The 25295-nt window shown below is 41.4% G+C and overlaps 1 protein-coding gene across 2 annotated transcripts in view; it reads left to right on the top strand.

Moving 5' to 3' along the window:
* Nucleotides 1-24617, top strand: part of LOC117524426 (radixin) — a 111588-nt gene extending 86971 nt beyond the window's left edge. For both annotated transcript variants that reach the window (XM_034186202.1, XM_034186201.1), the window contains exons 5-15: nucleotides 410-532; nucleotides 5786-5937; nucleotides 8630-8713; nucleotides 8785-8931; nucleotides 16688-16784; nucleotides 18530-18693; nucleotides 19812-19942; nucleotides 21507-21667; nucleotides 21850-21942; nucleotides 23598-23807; nucleotides 23934-24617. In XM_034186202.1, coding sequence (XP_034042093.1) covers nucleotides 410-532; nucleotides 5786-5937; nucleotides 8630-8713; nucleotides 8785-8931; nucleotides 16688-16784; nucleotides 18530-18693; nucleotides 19812-19942; nucleotides 21507-21667; nucleotides 21850-21942; nucleotides 23598-23807; nucleotides 23934-24098 — 1527 coding nt within the window. In that variant the 3' untranslated portion in view covers nucleotides 24099-24617. The remainder of the gene's footprint in view (nucleotides 1-409; nucleotides 533-5785; nucleotides 5938-8629; nucleotides 8714-8784; nucleotides 8932-16687; nucleotides 16785-18529; nucleotides 18694-19811; nucleotides 19943-21506; nucleotides 21668-21849; nucleotides 21943-23597; nucleotides 23808-23933) is intronic.
* The last annotated feature ends 678 nt before the right edge of the window (nucleotides 24618-25295 follow it).

Raw genomic sequence — 25295 nt, 5'->3', positions numbered from 1 at the left:
CACATTTACAGCAGATCGCTGCGTGCTGGGCACGCCATGCTGGCTGTGTGTGTTCACGATGTGAGGGCCTGGTTCTTCATGACAAGGGAGCTGGCCTGCTCTTTATGAGATGAGCACATCAGGTAATTTGTGTAAAACATGAAAGAGAGGACAGTAATCCACACATTACTTCCTGGTGTACATCTACGTGGAGGATAAATCAGCTCTATAACCGGAATTCAGTATTATAAATTGTGGTGTTTTATTTTTTTTCTCTCTGCTGCTGGGTGCACAACTTTCCATGTGCTCACATGTAGTAGAAATGTAGTAGAATGCATTTCAGAGCATCTCGAACCCTTCAGCTTCAGCCTAAGGGTTTGCTTTTCCTCACATTTCTCTGTTACTAAATCACGTCCCTGGTTTTCTTCAGGTGACCCAGCAGGATGTGAAAAAGGAGAATCCGCTGCAGTTCAAATTCAGAGCAAAGTTCTTTCCAGAGGATGTTTCTGAGGAACTTATCCAGGAGATCACACAGAAGCTGTTCTTCTTGCAGGTACTGTAGTTTCATGTGAAACAAGATGTGATGCAGTGGCACTAAAGCCATGATCAGTGATCTTAGTGATGTGGATCTGTGCACTTACAGTATAAATATCAGACACAAGGTCTGCTGACATTTTTGAATGTCATTGAGATAGATTATGACTGACCTGGTTCCCACCCCCATAGTGCCATAAGTTAACCTTTTCCTTGTTTGAGGAGCAGTTTCCTCTCGCACAGTTAATATCTACGTGCGTAAAATAATATAATCCGCATTTTTTTATGCGAGTGTGATTTTGGCACTTATCTGATGGCATATTTTTTTGGTGGTTTCTTGAGGCATTTTGGAAATGTGGAAATGTACTCCGTCCTCTAAATGTGGCCCTGTGAAGAAATCAAGCGCACCTTGTCTTCTTCTATGGCGTTTAATAGCAGCCGGAATCCTTATTGCTGCATTACTGCCAAAATCAAATCATATCAAATCATTATATTGTAAGCTTTATATTGTAAGGCAAGGCCATACAATAATTACGGGAAAACCCCAACGGTCAAAACGTCCCCCTGTGAGCAAGCACTTGGAGACAGTGGGAAGGAAAAACTCCCTTTTAACAGGAAGAAACCTCAAGCAGAACCAGGCTCACGGAGGGGCAGTCTTCTGCTGGGACTGGTTGGGGCTGAGGGAGAGAACCAGGAAAAAGACATGCTGTGGAGGGGAGCAGAGATCAATCACTAATGATTAAATGCAGAGTGGTGCATACAGAGCAAAAAGAGAAAGAAACACTCTTTTCTCTGAGGAAATAAATGCATGAATTAGTTTTTCAGCATCACTCTGAGACAAGACCTTTCTAATTTTAGAGATATTGCGCAAATGCAAAAAAGCAGTCCTACATATTTGTTTAATATGTGCATTGAATGACATATCCTGATCAAAAATGACTCCAAGATTTCTCACAGTATTACTAGAGGTCAGGGTAATGCCATCCAGAGTAAGGATCTGGTTAGACACCATGTTTCTAAGATTTGTGGGGCCAAGTACAATAACTTCAGTTTTATCTGAGTTTAAAAGCAGGAAATTAGAGGTCATCCATGTCTTTATGTCTGTAAGACAATCCTGCAGTTTAGCTAATTGGTGTGTGTCCTCTGGCTTCATGGATAGATAAAGCTGGGTATCATCTGCGTAACAATGAAAATTTAAGCAATGCTGTCTAATAATACTACCTAAGGGAAACATGTATAAAGTGAATAAAATTGGTCCTAGCACAGAACCTTGTGGAACTCCATAATTAACCTTAGTCTGTGAAGAAGATTCCCCATTTACATGAACAAATTGTAATCTATTAGATAAATATGATTCAAACCACCGCAGCGCAGTGCCTTTAATACCTATAGCATGCTCTAATCTCTGTAATAAAATTTTATGGTCAACAGTATCAAAAGCAGCACTGAGGTCTAACAGAACAAGCACAGAGATGAGTCCACTGTCTGAGGCCATAAAAAGATAATTTGTAACCTTCACTAATGCTGTTTCTGTACTATGATGAATTCTAAAACCTGACTGAAACTCTTCAAATAGACCATTCCTCTGCAGATGATCAGTTAGCTGCTTTACAACTATCCTTTCAAGAATTTTTGAGAGAAAAGGAAGGTTTGAGATTGGCCTATAATTAGCTACGATAGCTGGGTCAAGTGATGGCTTTTTAAGTAATGGTTTAATTACTGCCACCTTAAAAGCCTGTGGTACATAGCCAACTAATAAAGATAAATTGATCATATTTAAGATCGAAGGATTAATTAATGGTAGGGCTTCCTTGAGCAGCCTGGTAGGAATGGGGTCTAATAGACATGTTGATGGTTTGGAGGAAGTAACTAATGAAAATAACTCAGACAGAACAATCGGAGAGAGAGTCTAACCAAATACCGGCATCACTGGAAGCAGCCAAAGATAACGATATGTCTTTGGGATGGTTATGAGTAATTTTTTCTCTAATAGTTAAAATTTTATTAGCAAAGAAAGTCATGAAGTCATTACTAGTTAAAGTTAAAGGAATACTCATCTCAATAGAGCTCTGACTCTTTGTCAGCCTGGCTACAGTGCTGAAAAGAAACCTGGGGTTGTTCTTATTTTCTTCAATTAGTGATGAGTAGAAAGATGTCCTAGCTTTACGGAGGGCTTTTTTATAGAGCAACAGACGCTTTTTCCAGGCTAAGTGAAGATCTTCTAAATCAGTGAGACACCATTTCCTCTCCAACTTACGGGTTATCTGCTTTAAGCTGCGAGTTTGTGAGTTATACCACGGAGTCAGGCACTTCTGATTTAAGGCTTTCTTTTTCAGAGGAGCTACAGCATCCAAAGTTGTCTTCAATGAGGATGTAAAACTATTGACGAGATACTCTATCTCACTCACAGAGTTTAGGTAGCTATTCTGCACTGTGTTGGTATATGGCATTAGAGAACATAAAGAAGGAATCATATCCTTAAACTTAGTTACAGCGCTTTCTGAAAGACTTCTAGTGTAATGAAACTTATTCCCCACTGCTGGGTAGTCCATCGGAGTAAATGTAAATGTTATTAACAAATGATCAGACAGAAGGAAGTTTTCAGGGAATACTGTTAAGTCTTCAATTTCCATACCATAAGTCAGAACAAGATCTAAGGTATGATTAAAGTGGTGGGTGGACTCATTTACATTTTGAGCAAAGCCAATTGAGTCTAATAATAGATTAAATGCAGCGTTGAGGCTGTCATTCTCAGCATCTGTGTGGATGTTAAAATCACTCACTATAATTATCTTATCTGAGCTAAGCACTAAGTCAGACAAAAGGTCTGAAAATTCACAAAGAAACTCACAGTAACAACCAGGTGGACGATAGATAATAACAAATAAAACTGGTTTTTGGGACTTCCAATTTGGATGGACAAGACTAAGAGTCAAGCTTTCAAATGAATTAAAGCTCTGTCTGGGTTTTGGATTAATTAATAAGCAACCTTTTGGATCAGTCCATTATAGCAGCACTAAATCTTCTCGATGAGTCCAGTGTCTTTCAAGTATTTAAAAAACCAACACTTCCCCCTCCCACTAGACCCTCTGACTAAAATACTTCTACAGAAACTTTTTTCAAGCCAGTTCTTTTAAATTATGAGAGAAGCTCTTGTCTTTCTCTGGAATATTTATGAGGACATGCTGCACTGTCTCTGGCTGTGGACATTCCAAATGTAGTCCTCCTGAGGCTTTCCTAGGAGGAAGAGAATACTGTTCAAGAAAGTATGACAAATTCTCAGTCTGGCAATAATGATGTCATCCTTCCTTTTCCACCTGTTTCTTCTACAATTATTTACTGAATGTGTCATTCTACTAGCTATTTAAAATAAATGCCTACCCTTACTCTCCTGCTCCCAGTATTTTTGTCATTGTAAGTAGGGATGCACGATCCCAATACCAGTATCGCATATCGGCTCAATCCCGTGTTCATTTACTTGTACTTGTAATCATAAAACTTCTCCAATACTATGACACCAAATATCCCGTTAGAGCAGCATGATGTCAACCTCTCAATGGGGGATTTTCACGCACACACGCCGTAATTTCTGGAGTATAAGTCGCTACTTTTTTCATACATTTTGAACACTGCGGCTTAAACAATTATGCGGCTAATTTATGGATTTTTACAGGCATTCATGTAATTTACAAATCAGTCGAAATACGTCCATCAATGCTGTCCATTGATTGGCTGAAAGCTGGCTGAAAATAAACAAAACGTCTTACCTGTTCGTGGAATTCATCATCACATGATCCTGAAGAAAAAATTATCCACATACAACCTCCTGAGTTTGGAAAACAACATCTGAAAATACTTTAATTCCTTGTCATGGCTGGAAAAAAGTTCCTATGTAACTTTGGCGCTTTGCACAAGTTCCTTGTGTGTCTTGGGGTGGGGGTTGCTGCATCATGGTATGTGCACCTTATATTTTCCTGCTTTTTTGTCCTTTGCCAGTCACACCTTTGAGTTTCTGAGGTCCTCATCTTTGAGGCACCTGCTTCCTTCCCATCACCTGCTCATCCTCCCAGATGTGACCATAGTTATTACATTATTATTTTACTATGGTATAAGTTCTTCTTGGTCGCATAGCTCTACAGAGTTCTTTTCACTTGACTTTTTGTTTCCCTCGGTATGAAATACAGGGGCAAAGAGTGATCAGCATGTCTGTCTGTCCATTTTCACTTGTTAGCGTGACATCTTAAGAACCAGTTGACCACTTTCATTCATATTTAGCATTTGGCTGTACTTGGATGATCTGGGGAGATATGTCCTCTCCTGGTGACGCATGTTTAATACTGCACTTTGTATAGCTGCTTTCAATTAAATGTAGACCCCAAACCTTTTTAAATTCACTGAGATGTAAGATATTTTTTTTCCTCTGATTACTTTTAAAACAAAATGTCATGTTTTAATGAATGGTAGTGATGTCTTGTAATCCATGTTTTATTTGCAGGGTTTTTATTGCCAGCATTACCATGACACAAGGTGATTGTAGAATTTGATAAACTATCACAGAATTGACATAGCCATGATTGATGTCTGTCTGCTCTGGTGTACTAGGGTTGAATGTGTAACTCAGCTGTAGTGTATTTAGTGTTAAGTAATGAGGACTACCACAACAGCTGGTAGCTCAGTGAGATAAGAAATTGGGCCATCCAGCATGTAGACCTGGGTTTGATTCCAGTTTTCACTACCTGTCTGTGTCTTATGACAGTACACTCCATCTGCGATCAGCATGTTGGGCGGCAAACGGTGGCTTAGTGGTTAGCACGGGCCCTTTCTGTGTGGAGTTTGCATGTTCTCCTCGTGTCTGTGTGGGTGAAGCGGGTACTCTGGTTTCTCCCACAATCAAAAACATGCTTATTTAGGGTCTGCTCCTTTCTCTGTCCCTGACCAAGGCAGCGTCTACGTCTGGAGTTGGTCCCCGGGCGTCAGACTGTGGCTGCCCGCTGCCCCTAGTGGTTGGATTGTGTCTAACTGTAATTAGGATAGTTAAATGCAGAGGACAAGTTTCGTTGTATGTTTGTATATATGTGCAGTGACAATAAAGATTCTATTCTGCACCGGCCCATTAACTTCTTCCGTCAAGAGGGGGTCGTATTCTGTCATCCACTTCACTCTAGAGAATCCAGAGATATGCACCAGAGGGCCTCGGGCTCTATATAAGGCTTACTACTTCTTCTAAATACCACAATTGCTGTGTTTTAATCTTTGTTTTTTTTCCCTGTAGGTGAAGGAGGCCATCTTGAATGATGACAATTACTGTCCTCCAGAGACGGCCGTGCTGCTGGCTTCCTACGCTGTCCAAGCCAAATACGGAGACTACAGCAAAGAAGTTCATAAACCTGGTTACCTGGCCTCTGACCGTCTACTGCCTCAGAGGTACACACACAGGCCTGACTCAGCTATGCCTACATACAGTCGAAGCCAGTCACATGTTTTAGAAGAAGGAATCATTTTAAATTCAACATGTGCTGTACCTGAACTCCCTGCAGAGTCTTACAAATATCAATGTGCCAGAAAAGTACAACAACATTGTCAGCAGTGTTCAGTTGGTGTTCGGTACTTTCTGGGTATAATGATGTGATGGAGTGAGAAAAGACACGTTTAGTGCACCTTTATCATGACCAAAAAATGGATTGTACATTGTGCTAGAAGGTTTCAGTCTGAGTATAATTCACCAGACATAATAGATTTTACAGTAGTTGAACAAAATGGAATCTTCATGGGAAACTCTAGGATTTTCAATCTAAATGTGTTTTAGATTAAACTTTTTACTCTGTACAAAAATTATGTTAAGTATTGCGTTATAACACTGATGCAATCAGTGGCTAAACAGCTATACAGTGTAAACCTATGAGGAAAACTAAAAATATCACAAACTGACTGGCGAAATGCTTCTCAGCTAAACTAGAAGTCCAGTTGCATTTAATAAACTTGAGGAAGCTCCTCACAGTAAACTATTTCTGATTAGGCAAAAAATAGTGGCTTGTTTTTCATGTCTGGACTTATTTTTAGAACGTGTAATATGCTTATGTCGCCGACATGAACGAGTGAAGCGCTTCACCATCTCACCATGTCATTTAAGTCCTTCAGACTTTTTTCAGTAAATGTTCTGGGGAGCATTGCCATGGCTAAAACCCTTCAGCTTCAACCCCCAGACCCCCAACTACAGCCCTCTTAGCCACCTGCCATTTTAAGCATTTTTCTTGATTCGCCTCTTACATGCCTGAAAGACACAAAACGTGCCTTCCTAATGCTCCCTTTTACATGCCTCCATGCCATAACATAAACAGCGGACAACTTCTTTTACATAGACGTTTGTGTTCACACAATATTAATAAAGCCTGAGGTGATTTGTATGATTCATTTTACAGCAGTAAAAGGCACAGACTGCATGGATGTACAGAGTCGTTGATGTATTCCAGTGCGGGATGTACCACACAAATCAAAATCAAATCAATTTTATTTATATAGCGCCAAATCACAACAAACAGTCACCCCAAGGCGCTTAACACACACACATATAATATATATATATATATATATATATATATATATATATATATATATATATATATATATATATATATATATATATATATATATATATATATATATATTTCTGTTTTTTTTTTTTTTTTTTTTTTTTGGCTGAAGGTGGTTTTTAAACTGCCTTCTTACTGGAAGTAATCAGTTGCATCTGCAATATTGCAGCAAAGCAGAGATTCAGTCATGTGATCTCTCAGAAACACCACAACACTCGTCAACTTAGCTCTTCGCATGACCGAAGTTTAAAAACAAAAGTGGAAAACTGAGCCAACATACAGAAACCTCCAGTCTCCCTCAGAAGATTTAGTTGGTAGAGGCGGATCAACGTAGTGATTCATGTTTCAACACGAGTTCAACATTCAGGTTTCAACACTGACGAAGCATGAATTTTAAAAGAACGCATTGAAAGGTTTGTTGACCCCGAAAATGTCAGTCTGCTACAAATTGGAATTATCTGTAAACTATTAATGTAAATTGATGCAAACCAAGAATATCCATGAACCGTTAATAGTTTTGCTGCAAATCGTGAATAATACATCCCACAAAACATGCACACAGGTCTCACAAACTGTAAGTCGCAGAACGTGAATATTCAGTTTAAGCAGTTTACGGGTGTCAGTTTACGGATCAATTACTTCAGGGAATCTTGATTGCAAACTCTATCTCTGCAGAAATATTTTATTTTCTTTGGGGTGGGGGGGTCACTACACCTGGTGAGATGGGCCCCGAACACACTCACAGTTCTGATGTCAAGCGCCCGGCCCTGTAGGGTGTGACCTGCTGTGGGGAGTTTGACTGGAGCGGTACACCTGTCAAACAGTAACGCGCAAGTCCAGGGGTGGCGCAAAGCTCGGTGGTGCAATGAAAGTGAGGGGCTCGTAGTCTTAATCCCACAACATGGTAGGTTCCCAAATTGGTTCCTCAGTCAAGCAGATACAGTACACCAAATCATGAAGAAACTCATGTTTCAGGAGATATGTTTTGCAATTCACAGTTTGTGGCTGATTCATGTTTTGGGGGTTAACAGCTTGTTTCTTTTGTCTTGCTGTGGGCATCTCTTCTGAGTCAAACACTTTTTCATCAAGGACACCCGTTAGTTAATGTCATTTTCTTCTGAAAACGATAGTTTAGCCTAATTGAATTAATGTCTTAACTGCGATTCTGTTTGAACTGCAGAGTTTTGCTCTGAAGCTCATTGGTGCCTAATGACTGTTAAACAGTCACACATTTGTTAAGATGTAAACCTGCAGAAAAAAGTTTTTTGTTTTTTTTTTTTTAGCTGAGAATTCAAGTGGTTGAATGAAATCTCTGTGACATTTTGTTGCTGATCTATTAATAGAAACATAATGAAAAGTGCACTTAGACTCAGTAGTGCGTCCATGGACCTCAGATGGTTCATCTTTAGATTGTATTCATTTTGTAATCTCAGAACATTAATTTATTCTGAGTTAATTATTGTAAACATGTTTGGTTTTGTGTGTGTGCGTGTGTGTTTGTGTGTGTCTGCCCATCCATCCTGTAGAGTTCTGGAGCAGCACAAGATGACAAAGGAGCAATGGGAAGATAGAATTCAGACCTGGCATGAGGAACACAGAGGGATGCTTAGGTGAGTGAATGAGCGAGTGAGAAAAGTGTGTGCGTGGACATGTGTGTTCACTTTTATTTTTATGTGTGCAGGGAGGATGCAATGATGGAGTATCTGAAGATTGCTCAGGACCTGGAGATGTATGGCGTCAACTACTTTGAGATAAAAAACAAAAAGGGCACAGAGCTGTGGCTGGGGGTCGATGCCTTGGGCCTCAACATCTACGAGCACGGCGACAAGTAAATCTCTCTCTGTCTCACACACGGGTGCATGCATCCACACACACACACATACACGTACTCTCTCTCTCTTGAGAAAAGAGTTTTATGCTCTAATAGAAGTTGGAGCTGACCACATTGCCCCCCCACCCCAGTTTACCTTCAGCCTTTCTCAAGCCAGAAGGTTCATGCATGTGTGTGTGCTTGCATGCCTGGCAGCCTAGTGTGTGTGCGTGTTGCAGATGAACTCAAAGATCTAAAACTTTTTCCACATACACAATATCACCATTTCCCTCAAATATTGTTCACAAACCAGTCTAAATCTGTGATAGTGAGCACTTCTCCTTTGCTGAGATAATCCATCCCACCTCACAGGTGTGCCATATCAAGATGCTGATTAGACACCATGATTAGTGCACAGGTGTGCCTTAGACTGCCCACAATAAAAGGCCACTCTGAAAGGTGCAGTTTTATCACACAGCACAATGCCACAGATGTCGCAAGATTTGAGGGAGTGTGCCATTGGCATGCTGACAGCAGGAATGTCAACCAGAGCTGTTGCTCGTGTATAGAATGTTCATTTCTCTACCATAAGCCGTCTCCAAAGGCGTTTCAGAGAATTTGGCAGTACATCCAACCAGCCTCACAACCGCAGACCACGTGTAACCACACCAGCCCAGGACCTCCACATCCAGCATGTTCACCTCCAAGATCGTCTGAGACCAGCCACTCGGACAGCTGCTGAAACAATCGGTTTGCATAACCAAAGAATTTCTGCACAAACTGTCAGAAACCGTCTCAGGGAAGCTCACCTGCATGCTCGTCGTCCTCATCGGGGTCTCGACCTGACTCCAGTTCGTCGTCGTAACCGACTTGAGTGGGCAAATGCTCACATTCGCTGGCGTTTGGCATGTTGGAGAGGTGTTCTCTTCATGGATGAATCCCGGTTCACACTGTTCAGGGCAGATGGCAGACAGCGTGTGTGGCGTCGTGTGGGTGAGCGGATTTCTGATGTCAATGTTGTGGATCGAGTGGCCCATGGTGGCGGTGGGGTTATGGTATGGGCAGGCGTCTGTTATGGACGAAGAACACAGGTGCATTTTATTGATGTCATTTTGAATGCACAGAGATACCGTGATGAGATCCTGAGGCCCATTGTTGTGCCAACATCCAAGAACATCACCTCATGTTGCAGCAGGATAATGTACGGCCCCATGTTGCAAGCATCTGTACACAATTCTTGGAAGCTGAAAATGTCCCAGTTCTTGCATGGCCGGCATACTCACCGGACATGTCACCCATTGAGCATGTTTGGGATGCTCTGGACCGGCGTATACGACAGCGTGTGCCAGTTCCTGCCAATATCCAGCAACTTCGGACAGCCATTGAAGAGGAGTGGACCAACATTCCACAGGCCACAAATGACAACCTGATCAACTCTATGCGAAGGAGATGTGTTGCACTGCATGAGGCAAATGGTGGTCACACCAGATACTGACTGGTATCCCCCCCCCAATAAAACAAAACTGCACCTTTCAGAGTGGCCTTTTATTGTGGACAGTCTAAGGCACACCTGTGCACTAATCATGGTGTCTAATCAGCATCTTGATATGGCACACCTGTGAGGTGGGATGGATTAACTCAGCAAAGGAGAAGTGCTCACTATCACAGATTTAGACTGGTTTGTGAACAATATTTGAGGGAAATGGCGATATTGTGTACGTGGAAAAAGTTTTAGATCTTTGAGTTCATCTCATACAAAATGGGAACAAAACCAAAAGTGTTGCGTTTATATTTTTGTTGAGTGTATTTTCCTTGTAAAAGACAAATTTAAAAAATAAGTTGACAGATGAAATGTGAGGGTTATATTCCTTCTGTTTGTTCATGAGTGTGGTCTTTTACTTTGAAATCATGACATTAAATGGACTGCATATATCAAACGTTTTTCCAGAATACACCCCTCTATTTAACTCTGAACCACCTAAGCTAAGGCTAACCTCAGTTTGGATGTTTATGAAATCTTATTTTTGGGGCAAGCGCACTGGTTTTCCTAATGGTTTACTTTGGTGTGGATATTAAAAGTTATAAGGTGCACATTTCTTCAGTAATCGTGGATTAAGTGGACCGAACGGATGAAGCGAATGACCACTGGTAAAAGTGCTAACACCGCTGGCATTAAATGTGATGAAAATTTCACTCTGTGTGAATATTGTAGGACGATCCATTAGTGTGCCATGGGCATAATAAATCCCTTTGCCTGCTCCCTTGTTTTCACTTTGGGTTCCTCAGCAAATCCGAGGTGGATCTGCATGTTGTATTGGCACAAGTACGCTGGACGCACCTCCATATTACACGAAGAAATGTGGCAGGTGTGGGGTTTGAACCGGGAACCTTCTGCATAGAAACCAAGTGCACTCGTCATTTGGCCTCCACCCTTACAACATCTTAAGCTTTCTAATGATACCACATTTTTCAGGTTGTGTGTGTGGGGGGGGGGGCGGTGCACGGTGGGCCATGCTGGCCCATAGGACGTTTTACTACCCAACAAGCCATATTATTCCAGGTTTTATTCCAAACAACACAGACACAGCCTCCCCAACAGCAACCAGCCGCATCGAGCGGACACTCACTTATGGCCGGACCGTACAAGCGACGCTCAGCTCAGCTGCTATCACTCAAAGTGATCACGCCCACAGTTATGCAGAACTTTATGGCTTAAAACATCTTAACCTCTTCACCCCCTGTGCAGCTGTCATGGAGGTGAAAACTATCTATAGAGACCAAAACAGTTTGTTGTACCAGGCTGCTGTTGTCCATTCGGCTGCTCCCATTTCTTCTGGGTCGCCACAGCGGATTCAGCCAAATCTGCATTGGTATTTGGCACACGTTTTACACTGGATGCCCTTCTGGCGCAACTCCAGTTTTACCTGGAGAAGCACACACGGCCGCTGGTGTTGCAAACAGGTCTCCCATCCAAATACTAACCAGGCCCCACACTGCTTAGCTTCTGAGATCTGACGGGATCAGGCTGACACAGAGCAGAGCGGCTGCTTGTTGTACCAAGCTGTAAACATGTTCATTTCTGCTCTTTCGATGGTCTTCTTTTTGTTTTACTGCAGTAGACATCCAGTTTAATGGTGCATTACCGCCACCTTTTGCTCCAGAGTGTGAATCACAGTTGCTCTTTCAGATCAGTATACACAGTGAAGGGAGTTTTCCGGATATTTACTTCTGTGGCACATGTTTCCAGGTTATTTTTGTTTTCCTGGCATGTGTTGGATTTAGTCTGTGGTCTGATTTAATAATGATCGTATTTGTAAAATTGTTTGGAAACGTCTCTGAAGAGACGTCACAGTGGATATTAAGTCTCACATTTTCCTGTGCTGATCCGAGACTGAAGGATAAATGTAACGTCCACCCAGCAGCCAATGAGAGACGATGTTACAGATTTTACTATGATCACCGCGTCATGTTGAAACTACCAAGAAAATGGATGCAAACATTGTACGTCTGCACGGAGAAAATTTAAAATTAATCAGGAATAAATTGAAATGGGGCTGGTTTGAGCAAAATGAACCCAACACTTCAAACTGTCTCCATGCAAACTCTAGCCTGCTAAATCTGCATTTTATTTTTTTTCTACTGTTACATGGGCATGAAATATTCATGTGGATGAAAATTTGCTAATCATTTAACATGCTCGTAGAATGCAAATATTGATGTGAATAGCGTTTGTGTGTCGTTTTGCGCGACACATAACTTGTCAGTATCTCAGAAATACTGGATGGAACAAATCTGTTATTGTATTTCCTGTCTCTATAAGTGAATAAGACTCAAATCTAAACCCAAATCAGTGATCCGGAGAACTAAAAGTGATATTAGTGATTTAATGAAGAGTAAGTGCAGGTTTACTTGTATCACATTTTATTTTTGCTAATATTAAGATACTATCAGTTGTTATAAAAGCAGAAATTGCTGAAGTCAAATGTTTAAATTAATGTAGAGAGAGAACAGGAACAGTCCAATGCAACTATGTGGTCCCTGAATGATTATTATCTTATTGGACAAATAAGCTAACATTACTGAAACCTTTTTGAAACAGTAGTGTGAATGTTTGGCTGTTGACTCAAGTTGTGTAACTTTGCTAACACCAATACGCTAATATGACTACTTGACCCAAGGGGGTTTTACAGTCATTGAACCTAACAAAATAACCTGCTGAGCTAATTCACCCAAAGTCGCAGGCAACCAGGTGAAATCAAATCAAATCAATTTTATTTATATAGCACCAAATCACAACGAACAGTTGCCCCAAGGCGCTTTATATTGTAAGGCAAGGCCATACAATAATTACGGAAAAACCCCAACGGTCAAAACGACCCCCTGTGAGCAAGCACTTGGCAACAGTGGGAAGGAAAAACTCCCTTTTAACAGGAAGAAACCTCCAGCAGAACCAGGCTCAGGGAGGGACAGTCTTCTGCTGGGACTGGTTGGGGCTGAGGGAGAGAACCAGGAAAAAGACATGCTGTGGAGGGGAGCAGAGATCAATCACTAATGATTAAATGCAGAGTGGTGCATACAGAGCAAAAAGAGAAAGAAACACTCAGTGCATCATGGGAACCCCCCAGCAGTCTACGTCTATAGCAGCATAACTAAGGGATGGTTCAGGGTCACCTGATCCAGCCTTAACTATAAGCTTTAGCAAAAAGGAAAGTTTTAAGCCTAATCTTAAAAGTAGAGAGGGTGTCTGTCTCCCTGATCTGAATTGGGAGCTGGTTCCACAGGAGAGGAGCCTGAAAGCTGAAGGCTCTGCCTCCCATTCTACTCTTACAAACCCTAGGAACTACAAGTAAGCCTGCAGTCTGAGAGCGAAGCGCTCTATTGGGGTGATATGGTTCTATGAGGTCCCTAAGATAAGATGGGACCTAATTATTCAAAACCTTATAAGTAAGAAGAAGAATTTTAAATTCTATTCTAGAATTAACAGGAAACCAATGAAGAGAGGCCAATATGGGTGAGATATGCTCTCTCCTTCTAAAATGGTTTGATTGTGTTCATAAATGATTTTACCGGCTACCGTGTGTGCAACAACATGAGCGCACGCTTTGGAACAGAGGAGCGCATGCATGTAGCACGATCGCTAACGGCTTGACTGTCAGACGTCATGTCATAGATGCAACTTTTACAGCTAATATTATTATTGCTACTTGAAGAGTGATGTCTTCAATCCATTGAAGAACGTTTGGATTCAAAAAAAGAGTCTGGTTTCTTATCTTACTGATTAATGTGAATCGTTGTCACAATACTTCCTTGTCATCTGCCCCCTCCATAAAACAAAAAAAAATCACACAGCATGATAAATTGATAAATCACTTATTGCATAATTTATCATGCTCGGCAAATGAGAAGCGACCAAGGCAGAAAAACATCTCAAAATAATCCATAGACAGTAACGTAATGGTCCCCACTCCATTATTACAATGTTGAAGCTGTTTAATCAAGTCCAAGGTTCTCTGCAGAACTAGGCTACTTTTAAGTTATTGCATATTAGTGGAGTAACTGAAAAATGATCAGATCTGTGACTTAAAGACCATAACGTTTGTGATTCATGACACCCCTATTGCACATTAAATTGCTGGTATTGGGCTTGTTTTTGTGTTGGGGTTTTTTTTTTTTCCTTTTTGGGGTTGGCTGGTTTTGAGTGGCTAATTGTTTGGCTTTGTTCCAAAGATCTGGCAACCCTGGGGGGGGGGGGGGGGGGGGGGGGACCGTGCTCTTATTCCGAACACGCTTTCACCCCATATCAATGTAATTTCTCTTTGTCCTGATTGGCTTCTGCAGATGAAGCTTTTCTGTGGTTGTTTGTGTTGGAGCCTGTGCTCTGTTTAGAGTTGCTAGTTTGTTGGTGTTAGCCAAATCTGTTGTATCTGTGCAAACTTAGTTGGCTCCCCTATGCAGGAAAATGTCAAGACCACAGGAGCAAGCCTACGTATGGCCCAGTAATCCAGCAACAGGCTATTGGATGGGCTGCAGTATGGAACCTGACCACTAGATGTCATCAAAACTGTAGATGACTACTTTTAGGAGGTGGTCTTGTCTGGTTGAGTGAGTGCCAATCAGGATCAGGAGAGCTGTCCCTAAATCCATCCACATACAGTAGTGTTCAGAATAAAAGTAGTGCTATGTGACTAAAAATATTAATCCAGATTTTGAGTATATTTCTTATTGTTACATGGGAAACAAGGTACCAGTAGATCCAGTAGATTCTCATAAATCCAACAAGACCAATTAAGCATTCATGATATGCACACTCTTAAGGCTATGAAATTGGGCTATTAGTAAAAAAAAAAAAGTAGAAAAGGGGGTGTTCACAACAATAGTAGTGTGGCATTCAGTCAGTGAGTTCGTCAATTTTGTGGAACAAACAGGTGTGAATCAGGTGTCCCCTATGTAAGGATGAAGCCAGCACCTGTTGAACATGCTTTTCTCTTTGAAAGCTTGAGGAAAATGGGACATTCAAGACATTGTTCAGAAGAACAGCATAGTTTGATTAAAAAGTTGATTGGAGAGGGGAAAACGTATACGCAGGTGCAAAAAATTATAGGCTGTTCATCTACAATGATCTCCAATGCTTTAAAATCGACAAAAAAAAACCAGAGACGTGTGGAAGAAAATGGAAAACAACCATCAAAATGGATAGAAGAATAACCAGAATGGCAAAGGCTCACCCATTGATCAGCTCCAGGATGATCAAAGACAGTCTGGAGTTACCTGTAAGTGCTGTGACAGTTAGAAGATGCCTGTGTGAAGCTAATTTATTTACAAGAATCCCCCGCAAAGTCCCTCTGTTAAATAAACGACATGTGCAGAAGAGGTTACAATTTGCCAAAGAACACATCAACTGGCCTAAAGAGAAATGGAGGAATATTTTGTGGACTGATGAGAGTAAAATTGTTCTTTTAGGGTCCAAGGGCCGCAGACAGTTTGTGAGATGACCCCCAAACTCTGAATTCAAGCCACAGTTCACAGTGAAGAGAGTGAAGCATGGTGGTGCAAGCATCATGATATGGGCATGTTTCTCCTACTATGGTGTTGGGCCTATAAATCGCATACCAGGTATCATGGATCAGTTTGGATATGTCAGAATACTTGAAGAGGTCATGTTGCCTTATGCTGAAGAGGACATGCCCTTGAAATGGGTGTTTCAACAAGACAATGACCCCAAGCACACTAGTAAACAAGCAAAATCTTGGTTCCAAACCAACAAAATTAATGCCTCGCAGATGTGAAGAAATCATGAAAAACTGTGGTTATACAACTAAATACTAGTTTAGTGATTCACAGGATTGCTAAAAAAGTTTGTAGCATCAACAGCAGATACTATTATTGTGAACACCCCCTTTTCTCCTTTTTTTTACTAATAGCCCAATTTCATAGCCTTAAGAGTGTGCATATCATGAATGCTTGGTCTTGTTGGATTTGTGAGAATCTACTGAATCTACTGGTACCTTGTTTCCCATGTAACAATAAGAAATATACTCAAAACCTGGATTAATCTTTTTAGTCACATAGCACTACTATTATTCTGAACACTACTTTACAGCATTGCTTATAATCCTATGTTTCATTTAAACTGTTAAACAATTCTTCATGAAGCCTGTGTGCATGCGTGAGTGTGTTAAAATCTGAAAATAAATGTCTGAAAACACTGTTATTGTTTGATCTTTATTCTGCCATCATGATGATGTGATTTTGCTTTTTGTTTCTGTCTCTTCAGGTTAACACCAAAGATTGGCTTCCCCTGGAGTGAAATCAGAAATATTTCTTTCAATGACAAGAAGTTTGTCATCAAACCCATTGACAAGAAAGCTCCAGTAAGTGTGAGACTGCTCCCAGGAGCCATAATGATTATAGAAAGTCACAGAAAGTACATTTTAGGTGTATTTTTGGTCAAGTATGCATCTAAACTACAGAGCAACTTCCTCTAAAACATTTGGGAGCTGAACTCAGTGACTGCATTAAAGAAGCAACTCAAGATATGCTTCACTTAGCTTTTTATTTTGCTTCTGTAGTTTTATTTGATCAAGTTGGGTTTTGTTTTTTCTTCTTAACTTTTTAAAATTTAAAATGGTTTAATTCTTACAATTATTTTGTATTCTTCAGGGATCTTGTGACTTTTGTCATTCCTTTCTAAAATTTAAGTGTTTTCGTTTTCATTGTTGTATAAATGTATTATATTACGTGTCTTGATGTATTTCTTCGCAGGGCGCCGCGTTCACACCGGGCGCGACGGGAGCGACAGCGGCAACAGGTTGCCATGTAATCCCTATGGAAGGATGCGTTGTGACGCCAAGCAACGCGACGTGATGGACGCGAATGAAGCGACACGAATGAAGTGATTTTGAGCGATTGGCGCGATGTCACGCCGCATTGCGTCGCGTTGCCCTCCTCCCCAAGTTGAAAAATCTGAAATTTTTCATCTTGTCGCGCTGCGATGACCAATCAGGGACTGGATATGTAGTGACTTGGAGATGTCTGGAGTTTGACTTAGTTGGATGTGAACATGTCCTGTCTCTGGTAGCCAGCCTGTGAGCAGGACTTATGTCCCTTTTGTCCTTTATTTCACAATTATACAGAGTTTCTGGGGGAAGAGCGAGCAGCGGCAGTGGCAGCAGACAGTTTTTTTTGTTTCTCCTCCACGTGTGCGCGTGAGCGAATCGTCCGTGAAGATTATTTTATTTATTAACTACACAGATGTATAATAAAACAAATGGTGACTGGTTTATAAACACAATTATGACAGAGAGCAAGCAACAGCACCGCAGGAGCGGCAGCGGACAGTTTTTTTTTTTTTTTTTATTGTTTACATGTGCGCATGTGAACGGGACAGGAGGTCCTCAAACTGGGTCCTGCAGAGGCCGAAGTACTGCTGAAAGCAGCCGTCATCCAGACGCAGCTCCTGCAGCAAATAATGATACTCCCCGAATTGGGAACGTCTCATGAGGATGTTGTGAACCCAGGCACGGTGCCGCTGGCGGTGTTTGTCAGCTTTCCACAACAATTAAGAGCACAGCAACTCGCTCCGTGTGATCAAGGTCTGCCATGTTAACTTGACTGACAACCGGAGCCGGCGAGCGGAATGGAAGCTCCTCCTATTTGATGACGCACTGGGGCAAATTTTTGCAGCGAAAGCAGAGCGACACACCGGGCGATGGTGGCGTGTGGCGACGGACGCGAATTTGTGGCATCGCGTCGCGCCCAGTGTGGATGCGGCATCAGAAAGGATTTTTAAAAATAAAATGTATCATTATTTCTAAAAGGTGGCTTATTTTATATCTTTACAGCTTAATGCATAATTTCACAAAGATGACAAGATCATAAGCAGTAAATAATGAACTGATCAATGAAATGCTTTTCTAAAATTATGGGATGGTTTTAAATTTTAAATATGCTTCCTTCATCGAATTTTTAAAATTATGTCTGAGGTTTGTGCACAGCATTGTAACACTTCTTTTTTTAGTTAATGCAAACATATTCAGAACAAGAACTAACAGATTAAATTAACCCTGTTGTGGTTGAGCAGAAGCTGATTTTCTCACTGCCGTGTGTCTTTGTCCAGGACTTTGTGTTCTACGCCCCACGATTGCGGATCAACAAGCGCATCCTGGCTCTGTGTATGGGAAACCATGAGCTGTACATGAGGAGGAGGAAGCCTGACACCATTGAGGTGCAGCAGATGAAGGCTCAGGCCAGGGAGGAGAAGCACCACAAACAGATGGAGAGGTACACAGCAGGCCACTGCGTCTTTGTCCTCTCTAAAGCAGCAGGTCTCCCTTTGCTTATTTTTGCCCTCCAGATTAAAAAAAAAAAAGAGATCTGAAATGATTCTTCACAACAGCAGTGTGAAGTTTAAAAGTGACATTAACCCCAGTTTGAGTTGATGTGGGGGGAGCAGATTTGTTTTGTTTTTGTCCCTGACAAGTAGCCTGGTAAAGCTTTTAGACCAGTAGGAGGCAGCACTACATTCAAAATGCAACTCATCTGCAGTTTACAGTCTACTTCTACTGTCCATTAGGAAACTCATCAGTATTGCAAATAAAAGTGCATGTTGTTGTTGTTGTTGTTTTTTTTTTCCTTTTTCTTCTTATACAATGCATAATAGATATCAAGAGATAATATCTAAATTTGTGATTCCCATTAAAAAGCACGCCTGTATTAGCTATCCATACCTAACAATTAAGAATAACTTTAGATAAAACCCTAAACAAATTATATCTTAGCTCCTGATATATATATATATATATATATATATATGTGTGTGTGTGTGTGTGTGTGTGTCAGTTAACGTCGTTTTATCAGTCTGTATTTTTAAGGTTTTGTTTTGTTTATATTTTATTTTATTTTATTTTATTACTATTAGTTTTCTACCTAAGTGGTAACTAGGCTTACTGCTGTAAACGTTAGCTACAATAATGATCGTTAGCAACATGCCTTACTGAATTTTCATGCACGTGTATAATAACAGAATTTATTATTTATTAATTAATCTGACGTATGATCAGAAACAGTAAGCATCTGTCCACGCATCAAATACTATAAAAGCTATGGAATGAACTAGAGCTGAAATGATTGTTGTTAGAATATCAAAGAAGTAAACAAACCTCAAAACCTAAAAAAAAAAAGTGCTTTAAAAAAGGAAAACAAACAGGATAATCTGTATATGTTTTGTAGTGGTTACAAAGTACAAAGCATGGAAAGTGTTGCTTTGGTACAGTTAGAAGAACTCACCCCCCCCAATTGCTCATGTACACACTCTGCAAGATGTCAGCATTACAGTTTTTAAATTAGCCCTCACTGAGTCCCTGAGTGCGTAAGAATTGTTTTCCGTGTCACCTCATCAGGGCACAGCTGGAAAATGAAAAGAAGAAGCGCGAGCATGCAGAGAAGGAGAAGGAACGGATAGAACGAGAGAAGGACGAGCTGATTGAAAGGCTGAAGCAGATTGAAGAGCAGACTCAGAGGGCACAGAGAGGTACACAAACTGTTTTATTTACACTACATGAACATGTTTACACATTGACAAGTGCAGTTACATTAGATCAAACTTTACTGATCCCTTGGCAAGACTCCCTCAGGGAAAGTGAGGTTCCAGTAGCATTGTATAGCAGCACACAGGGTAAGAAGCACACAATGAAAAGTGAAAATTTTAAAAAAAAACTGTTTACAAATATAAATGTAAATACACAAATATAAATACCAGACGTACTGATCAGTTATGTCCAGCATACTAGTGTGTATTTTTTTTTATCTCACTATATGAACGCATTGAGTTATTTTTCAATAACTTTGGATATTTTTATTATGATTCTGACAATGCAACATTGAATCATTTGCATATATTTCTCAAGACATTTTAAGTTCTGTACTTAAAATTCATGAGTGCCAGTAACGGCAGTTCTTGTTTTCACTCTCATCACTCACTCATCTTCAAGTGCTTACTCCAATTAAGGAGCCTATCCCAGCATTCATAGGCAGGGTACACCCTGGACAGGATGCCAGTTCTTGTTTTTAGTTGTTTTTATTTGAAAGCCTTATTTTTTCCTATACAGTGGTCCCTCGCTATAACGTGGTTCACCTTTCGTGGCCTCGCAGTTTCGCTGATTTTTTTTTTCAATTTTGCATGCTTTTTTTTTTTTTTTTTTTTACAGCGCATTGTGTTCTGCATACTTATCAGGCGGGCCGGTTGCGGCACCGGTCGGCATCACCGCAGTTGCTCTCACTGCCTCCGATGCGCTTACTGAGTCTGTGGGCTCGGTAAATGCAGCAGCGGGCCACTCACACCGCCCTCCTGTCTGCTGTGCGGAGCTGCACCAAATCTGGCAACAGGTCAGAGACCACGCTCGCTGTTTTGATGCGGATGTTGATCACAGCCGCAGAGCTCCGTGGCCACCGAGAGAGGACTTGGATTCTTTGTGGGTCCCGCATCCGTACCCCCAGAGGCAGTGAGCAAAGGGAGAGTATGCACATTGTGTTCTGCGTGTCTCTGTTTATAGTCTTCTCGCACAGATGAAAAAAGAGAGTGTTTACACAGGAGAGAAAATTGAGAAAATGTTAATGCCTGTTTGAGAAAAGTGTATAAAGTGTGTAGTGAGGGGTTTTACAGCCTTAGAACATCTATAATAATTGCAAAAAATAGTGCTGACTACTTCGCGGATTTCGCTTATTGCGGGTTATTTTTAGAACGTAACTCCCGTGATAAACAAGGGACCACTGTATACTATACTGTTTCCTGTGACACTTGTGAATTATTTTATTTTGTTTGAATATGTATGGGTGGCCGGTTTACTATAGAAATGTAATTGCCCTGAAGGGAAGTTTTCTGTGTCTACATAATTTTGGCCTGGACTGTTGGTAAAAGACTAACATAATTATGAATTACTAAATGTGTAGTAAGAGAATAGTCTGAGTACTTCAGACCCTCTCATATTGTTCACACAAACATTTTGGAGGTCTAGCCTCCTGAAGAAAAGCCATCAAAATGTTTGCACTGAGGTTGACATGGCTGTTTTGCTGCTGTGGTGTTTGTGCGCGTGCAGAGCTGGAGGAGCAGACCCGTCGGGCTCTGGAGTTGGACCAGGAGAGGAAGCGGGCGAAGGAGGAGGCGGAGCGTCTGGAAAGAGAGCGGCAGGCAGCAGAGGAGGCCAAGGCAGCGCTCGCTCAGCAGGCTGCTGATCAGATGAAGAACCAGGAACAACTGGTACTGCACCGCTCACACACTCATCAAACAGTTCCTGCTGTTCAGGAGCACCAGTTCTCTGTCTATGAAAATATAGAGTAGCATTCATCAGGTGAAAGCACTTGGACAGCTGGTCGGATTTGTGTTGAATTGTGTCTCTGTGGTGTTCTGAGATAATAATTTGAAGTTGTTGTTGTTGACAGGCAGCTGAGTTAGCAGAGTTCACTGCCAGAATCTCTTTACTGGAGGACGCCAAGAGGAAAAAAGAGGAAGAAGCAGTAGAATGGCAACACAAAGTAATGTTATCATTTATGTATCTTCTGATTTTTCTCTGTTCTGATCACACACTGATGAATGACTGTTATGAAATGTGGGAGTTGTACAGAACTAGAGCTGCCGACCGTCGAGCGGGATTTACCCTCGTGTCCCGCATGAGTGTGTGTGGGATGCCCATTAGTCCCACAGTTGTGTGGGTCCGGGCACGCCCCTGGAGACCCCTAGTTACACTTTGCGCTGTTGGCGCTCGCGCAGGTGTCCCGCATTGGTAACGTCAGATGTTGACAGATATGCAGAACTGATGTTATATATTGGAAATTGATCAGCTGTATGCCACTCTAAGTCACACAGCAAAGATCCAAGACCCTTATTTATCAACAGTGTGTATGAATGCTCCCAAGCAAGGTGTGGGATTTATAAAAAAGTAAATGTACGTTAAAGTACTCAAACCCCCGACCATGCGTACGCGTATTACTTTGTGCTGAGCTACCGTCCGCCATGTGAAGCACCGACATCTATTACGAAACACTGAGGAATAAAGTCATCATGTCCAGGGTAGGGGCGGAATCTTTATGTGCCTCACGAGTCAATTCGATTCCGATGTAATTCAGTTCAGAGGATGTAATTCGATTATAAAAGGATTAATGGTGCATCTTTTTTTCTGACCAGGATTTCTTTTTTCTCCCTGTGTGACTACTTCTTACTTTTCAAATCAAAGTATTTCTCATGATCCATAATGGATTTATTTCCACTACTTTCTTTAACAGCTGAGTCATTTTACACCTGTGTGGCTCTCAGTCACTGAGTCTAAATTCTAAAATAAAATCCAGGGGAGCTTTTTTTCCTCACACACAGTGCGGAACCTTCAGCTGTACCATGCACTTTTCCATCTGTCTTTACAAGGAGGGATGTATGCAACAGACTTAAATAAAAAATTAGGGTCGTGGGATTGTAATAGGGTTGGTCATGTTATCAGAATTTTATTATTATTGTTTTTTAGGGTGCAAAATAGCAAGGATTGGGCATGTGAAATAAGGTTAGATTACCGGAAACTGATTTTTGTAATGGGCCTGGAGCAGCACTGATGGATGGAGCGCTGTCTGTTACAGTGCTGCACTTACAGTAGTGTTCAGAATAATAGTAGTACTATGTGACTAAAAAGATTAATCCAAGTTTTGGGTATATTTCTTATTGTTACATGGGAAACAAGGTACCAGTAGATTCAGTAGAGATTAAGAGGTCCTTTAAACCTTTGGAGTAGTTGCAGGCTGTGAAACAGGAGGTCACACAACAAACGGGTCAGTCTGGGAGCATGTGATGGAACCGTCCTACCTGTGTTCTGTTTGGTTACCACCCAGCCGGACTGTGTCTGGCTGTAGCTTGTGTAAAAACATTAATTTTCAACAGTTTGTCTGACCTTCAGTCTGATCACTAACACACACACACACACACACACACATCGTCTTTGTTGAGTCCTCTAGTTGCTGAAACTTTTTTTTTGTCATTCTTACCCTCAAAACCGAATCAGCAGTCTATTCTACCTGCTTTTGCTGAACACCAAAAGTGTCAAAATGGTCCACAGCTAGATGTTACCATAGAAACTGTTAAGTTGTTGCCTCTGTGGAAACCTTAGTGTGCATGTGCATGTTTTGAAGTACACGTGTGTTCTTCCCAGGCTCTGTCAGCACAGGAGGACCTGGAGAAGACCCGGGAGGAGCTGAAGACGGTCATGGTGTCTCCGCCAGCAGCGGAGCACGATGAGGAGGACGAGACCAACGCTGAGGCAAGCGCCGAGCTGCTCAGCGACGGCGTCACCAGCCACCGCAGCGAAGAGGAGCGCATCACTGAGACGCAGAAGAATGAGCGCGTTAAGAAGCAGCTGCAGGTGACCACAGAAAACGTGTAGAGGGCGCTGTTCAGTATCAAATGACATAACACGCCGTGTAGTTCTACAGCTCCACTTCTTTCTGCTTCCTGTCATCCGTCTCTCTGTGCGTCTCTCCTTTTTCAGGCGCTGAGTTCGGAGTTGGCTCAAGCCCGCGATGACACCAAGAACACGCAGAACGACATGCTGCACGCCGAGAACGTCAAGGCAGGCAGAGACAAATACAAAACGCTGCGCCAGATCCGTCAGGGCAACACCAAGCAGCGTATCGACGAGTTTGAGTCCATGTGAGCCGGGCTGCAGATACAAGCATGGACAGACGGTCTTGTTGCCATGTCAACGCCTCGCTTTCCTTGCAAAGCACAAAACCTGCGACAGATACTTTTGTTTTTTGTCCCGGGAGAAAGACAGGGTTTGTACTGTAGCTTCAGCCTCGCCAAAGCTCTACCTAGCAGCCATTGGCCAATCATGATGCTCCTCACCTTTAGAGCCCCGCCCCATGCATTGAAAGCACACACACCTTTTGAGCTGTCAGGAAAAATAAACATATTTTATGAAACACGAGCTGCTCTCGTGTAGAAAAATGGAAGCTTTTAGCTCTTGCATGTATAATAATTAAACGGAGGAACAGAGCAGACTGCGAACAGAAACTAAGTGACGTGATTTTATTTAACAAGATTAAAAGCCATTTGTAGCTTTTTGATGTTACTGGCACGCTCATCTGTAAAGCTTTAAATTACTTTGACTCTTTCTTTTGTCGTTAGATAAGTTGAAATAATTTTTATTAAAAAATGCCTTATTTGTCTCATTTCATTTGCATCCTGTAAGAGACTGTTGGTAAGTTGAGCTGTTCTGATGTTTGGTCCATAAGTAATTGGACAGTGATACAGTTTTTGTTGTTTTGCCACAATGGAGTTGAAATAGAAAAAAGATGTACTTCTGTTGACTTTCAGCATTAATTCAAGAAGTTTAACAAGCTATACTCAAGACACCTTTTACTTAGTTTGCTCAATAACTTATGGTCTCAGAAAATTGAGAGACTTTGCATATGAATGGTTGTAATTCCTCAGCGGTTAATGTGATAGTGTCCCCTCCCTGGCGAGACGCTGGAACAGGGGGATATAGAATTGTGCTCCGTCTGTGCATCCAGGCATCTGTCATGTTTTTACTTCAACACTGGGACTTATGAACACCTTATCCAATTTATTCCACAATTAATATGCATAACCATATACTACAGTGGCTTGCAAAAGTTTAATTTTAACTATTAGAGAAAAAATTACTCATAACCATCCTAAAGACGTATCGTTATCTTTGGCTGCTTTCAGTGATGCCGGTATTTTGGTTAGACTCTTTCTCTCAGATTGTTCTGTTTGAGTTATTTTCATTAGTTACTTCATCCAAACCATCAACATGTCTATTAGACCCCATTCCTACCAGGCTGCTCAAGGAAGCCCTACCATTATTTAATGCTTCGATCTTAAATAT

Source organism: Thalassophryne amazonica, chromosome 14 (assembly GCF_902500255.1).
Source record: "Thalassophryne amazonica chromosome 14, fThaAma1.1, whole genome shotgun sequence".
Lineage (NCBI taxonomy): Eukaryota > Metazoa > Chordata > Actinopteri > Batrachoidiformes > Batrachoididae > Thalassophryne > Thalassophryne amazonica.
The sequence above is the reverse complement of the archived record's forward strand: the minus strand, read 5'-3'. Positions and strand labels throughout refer to the sequence as shown.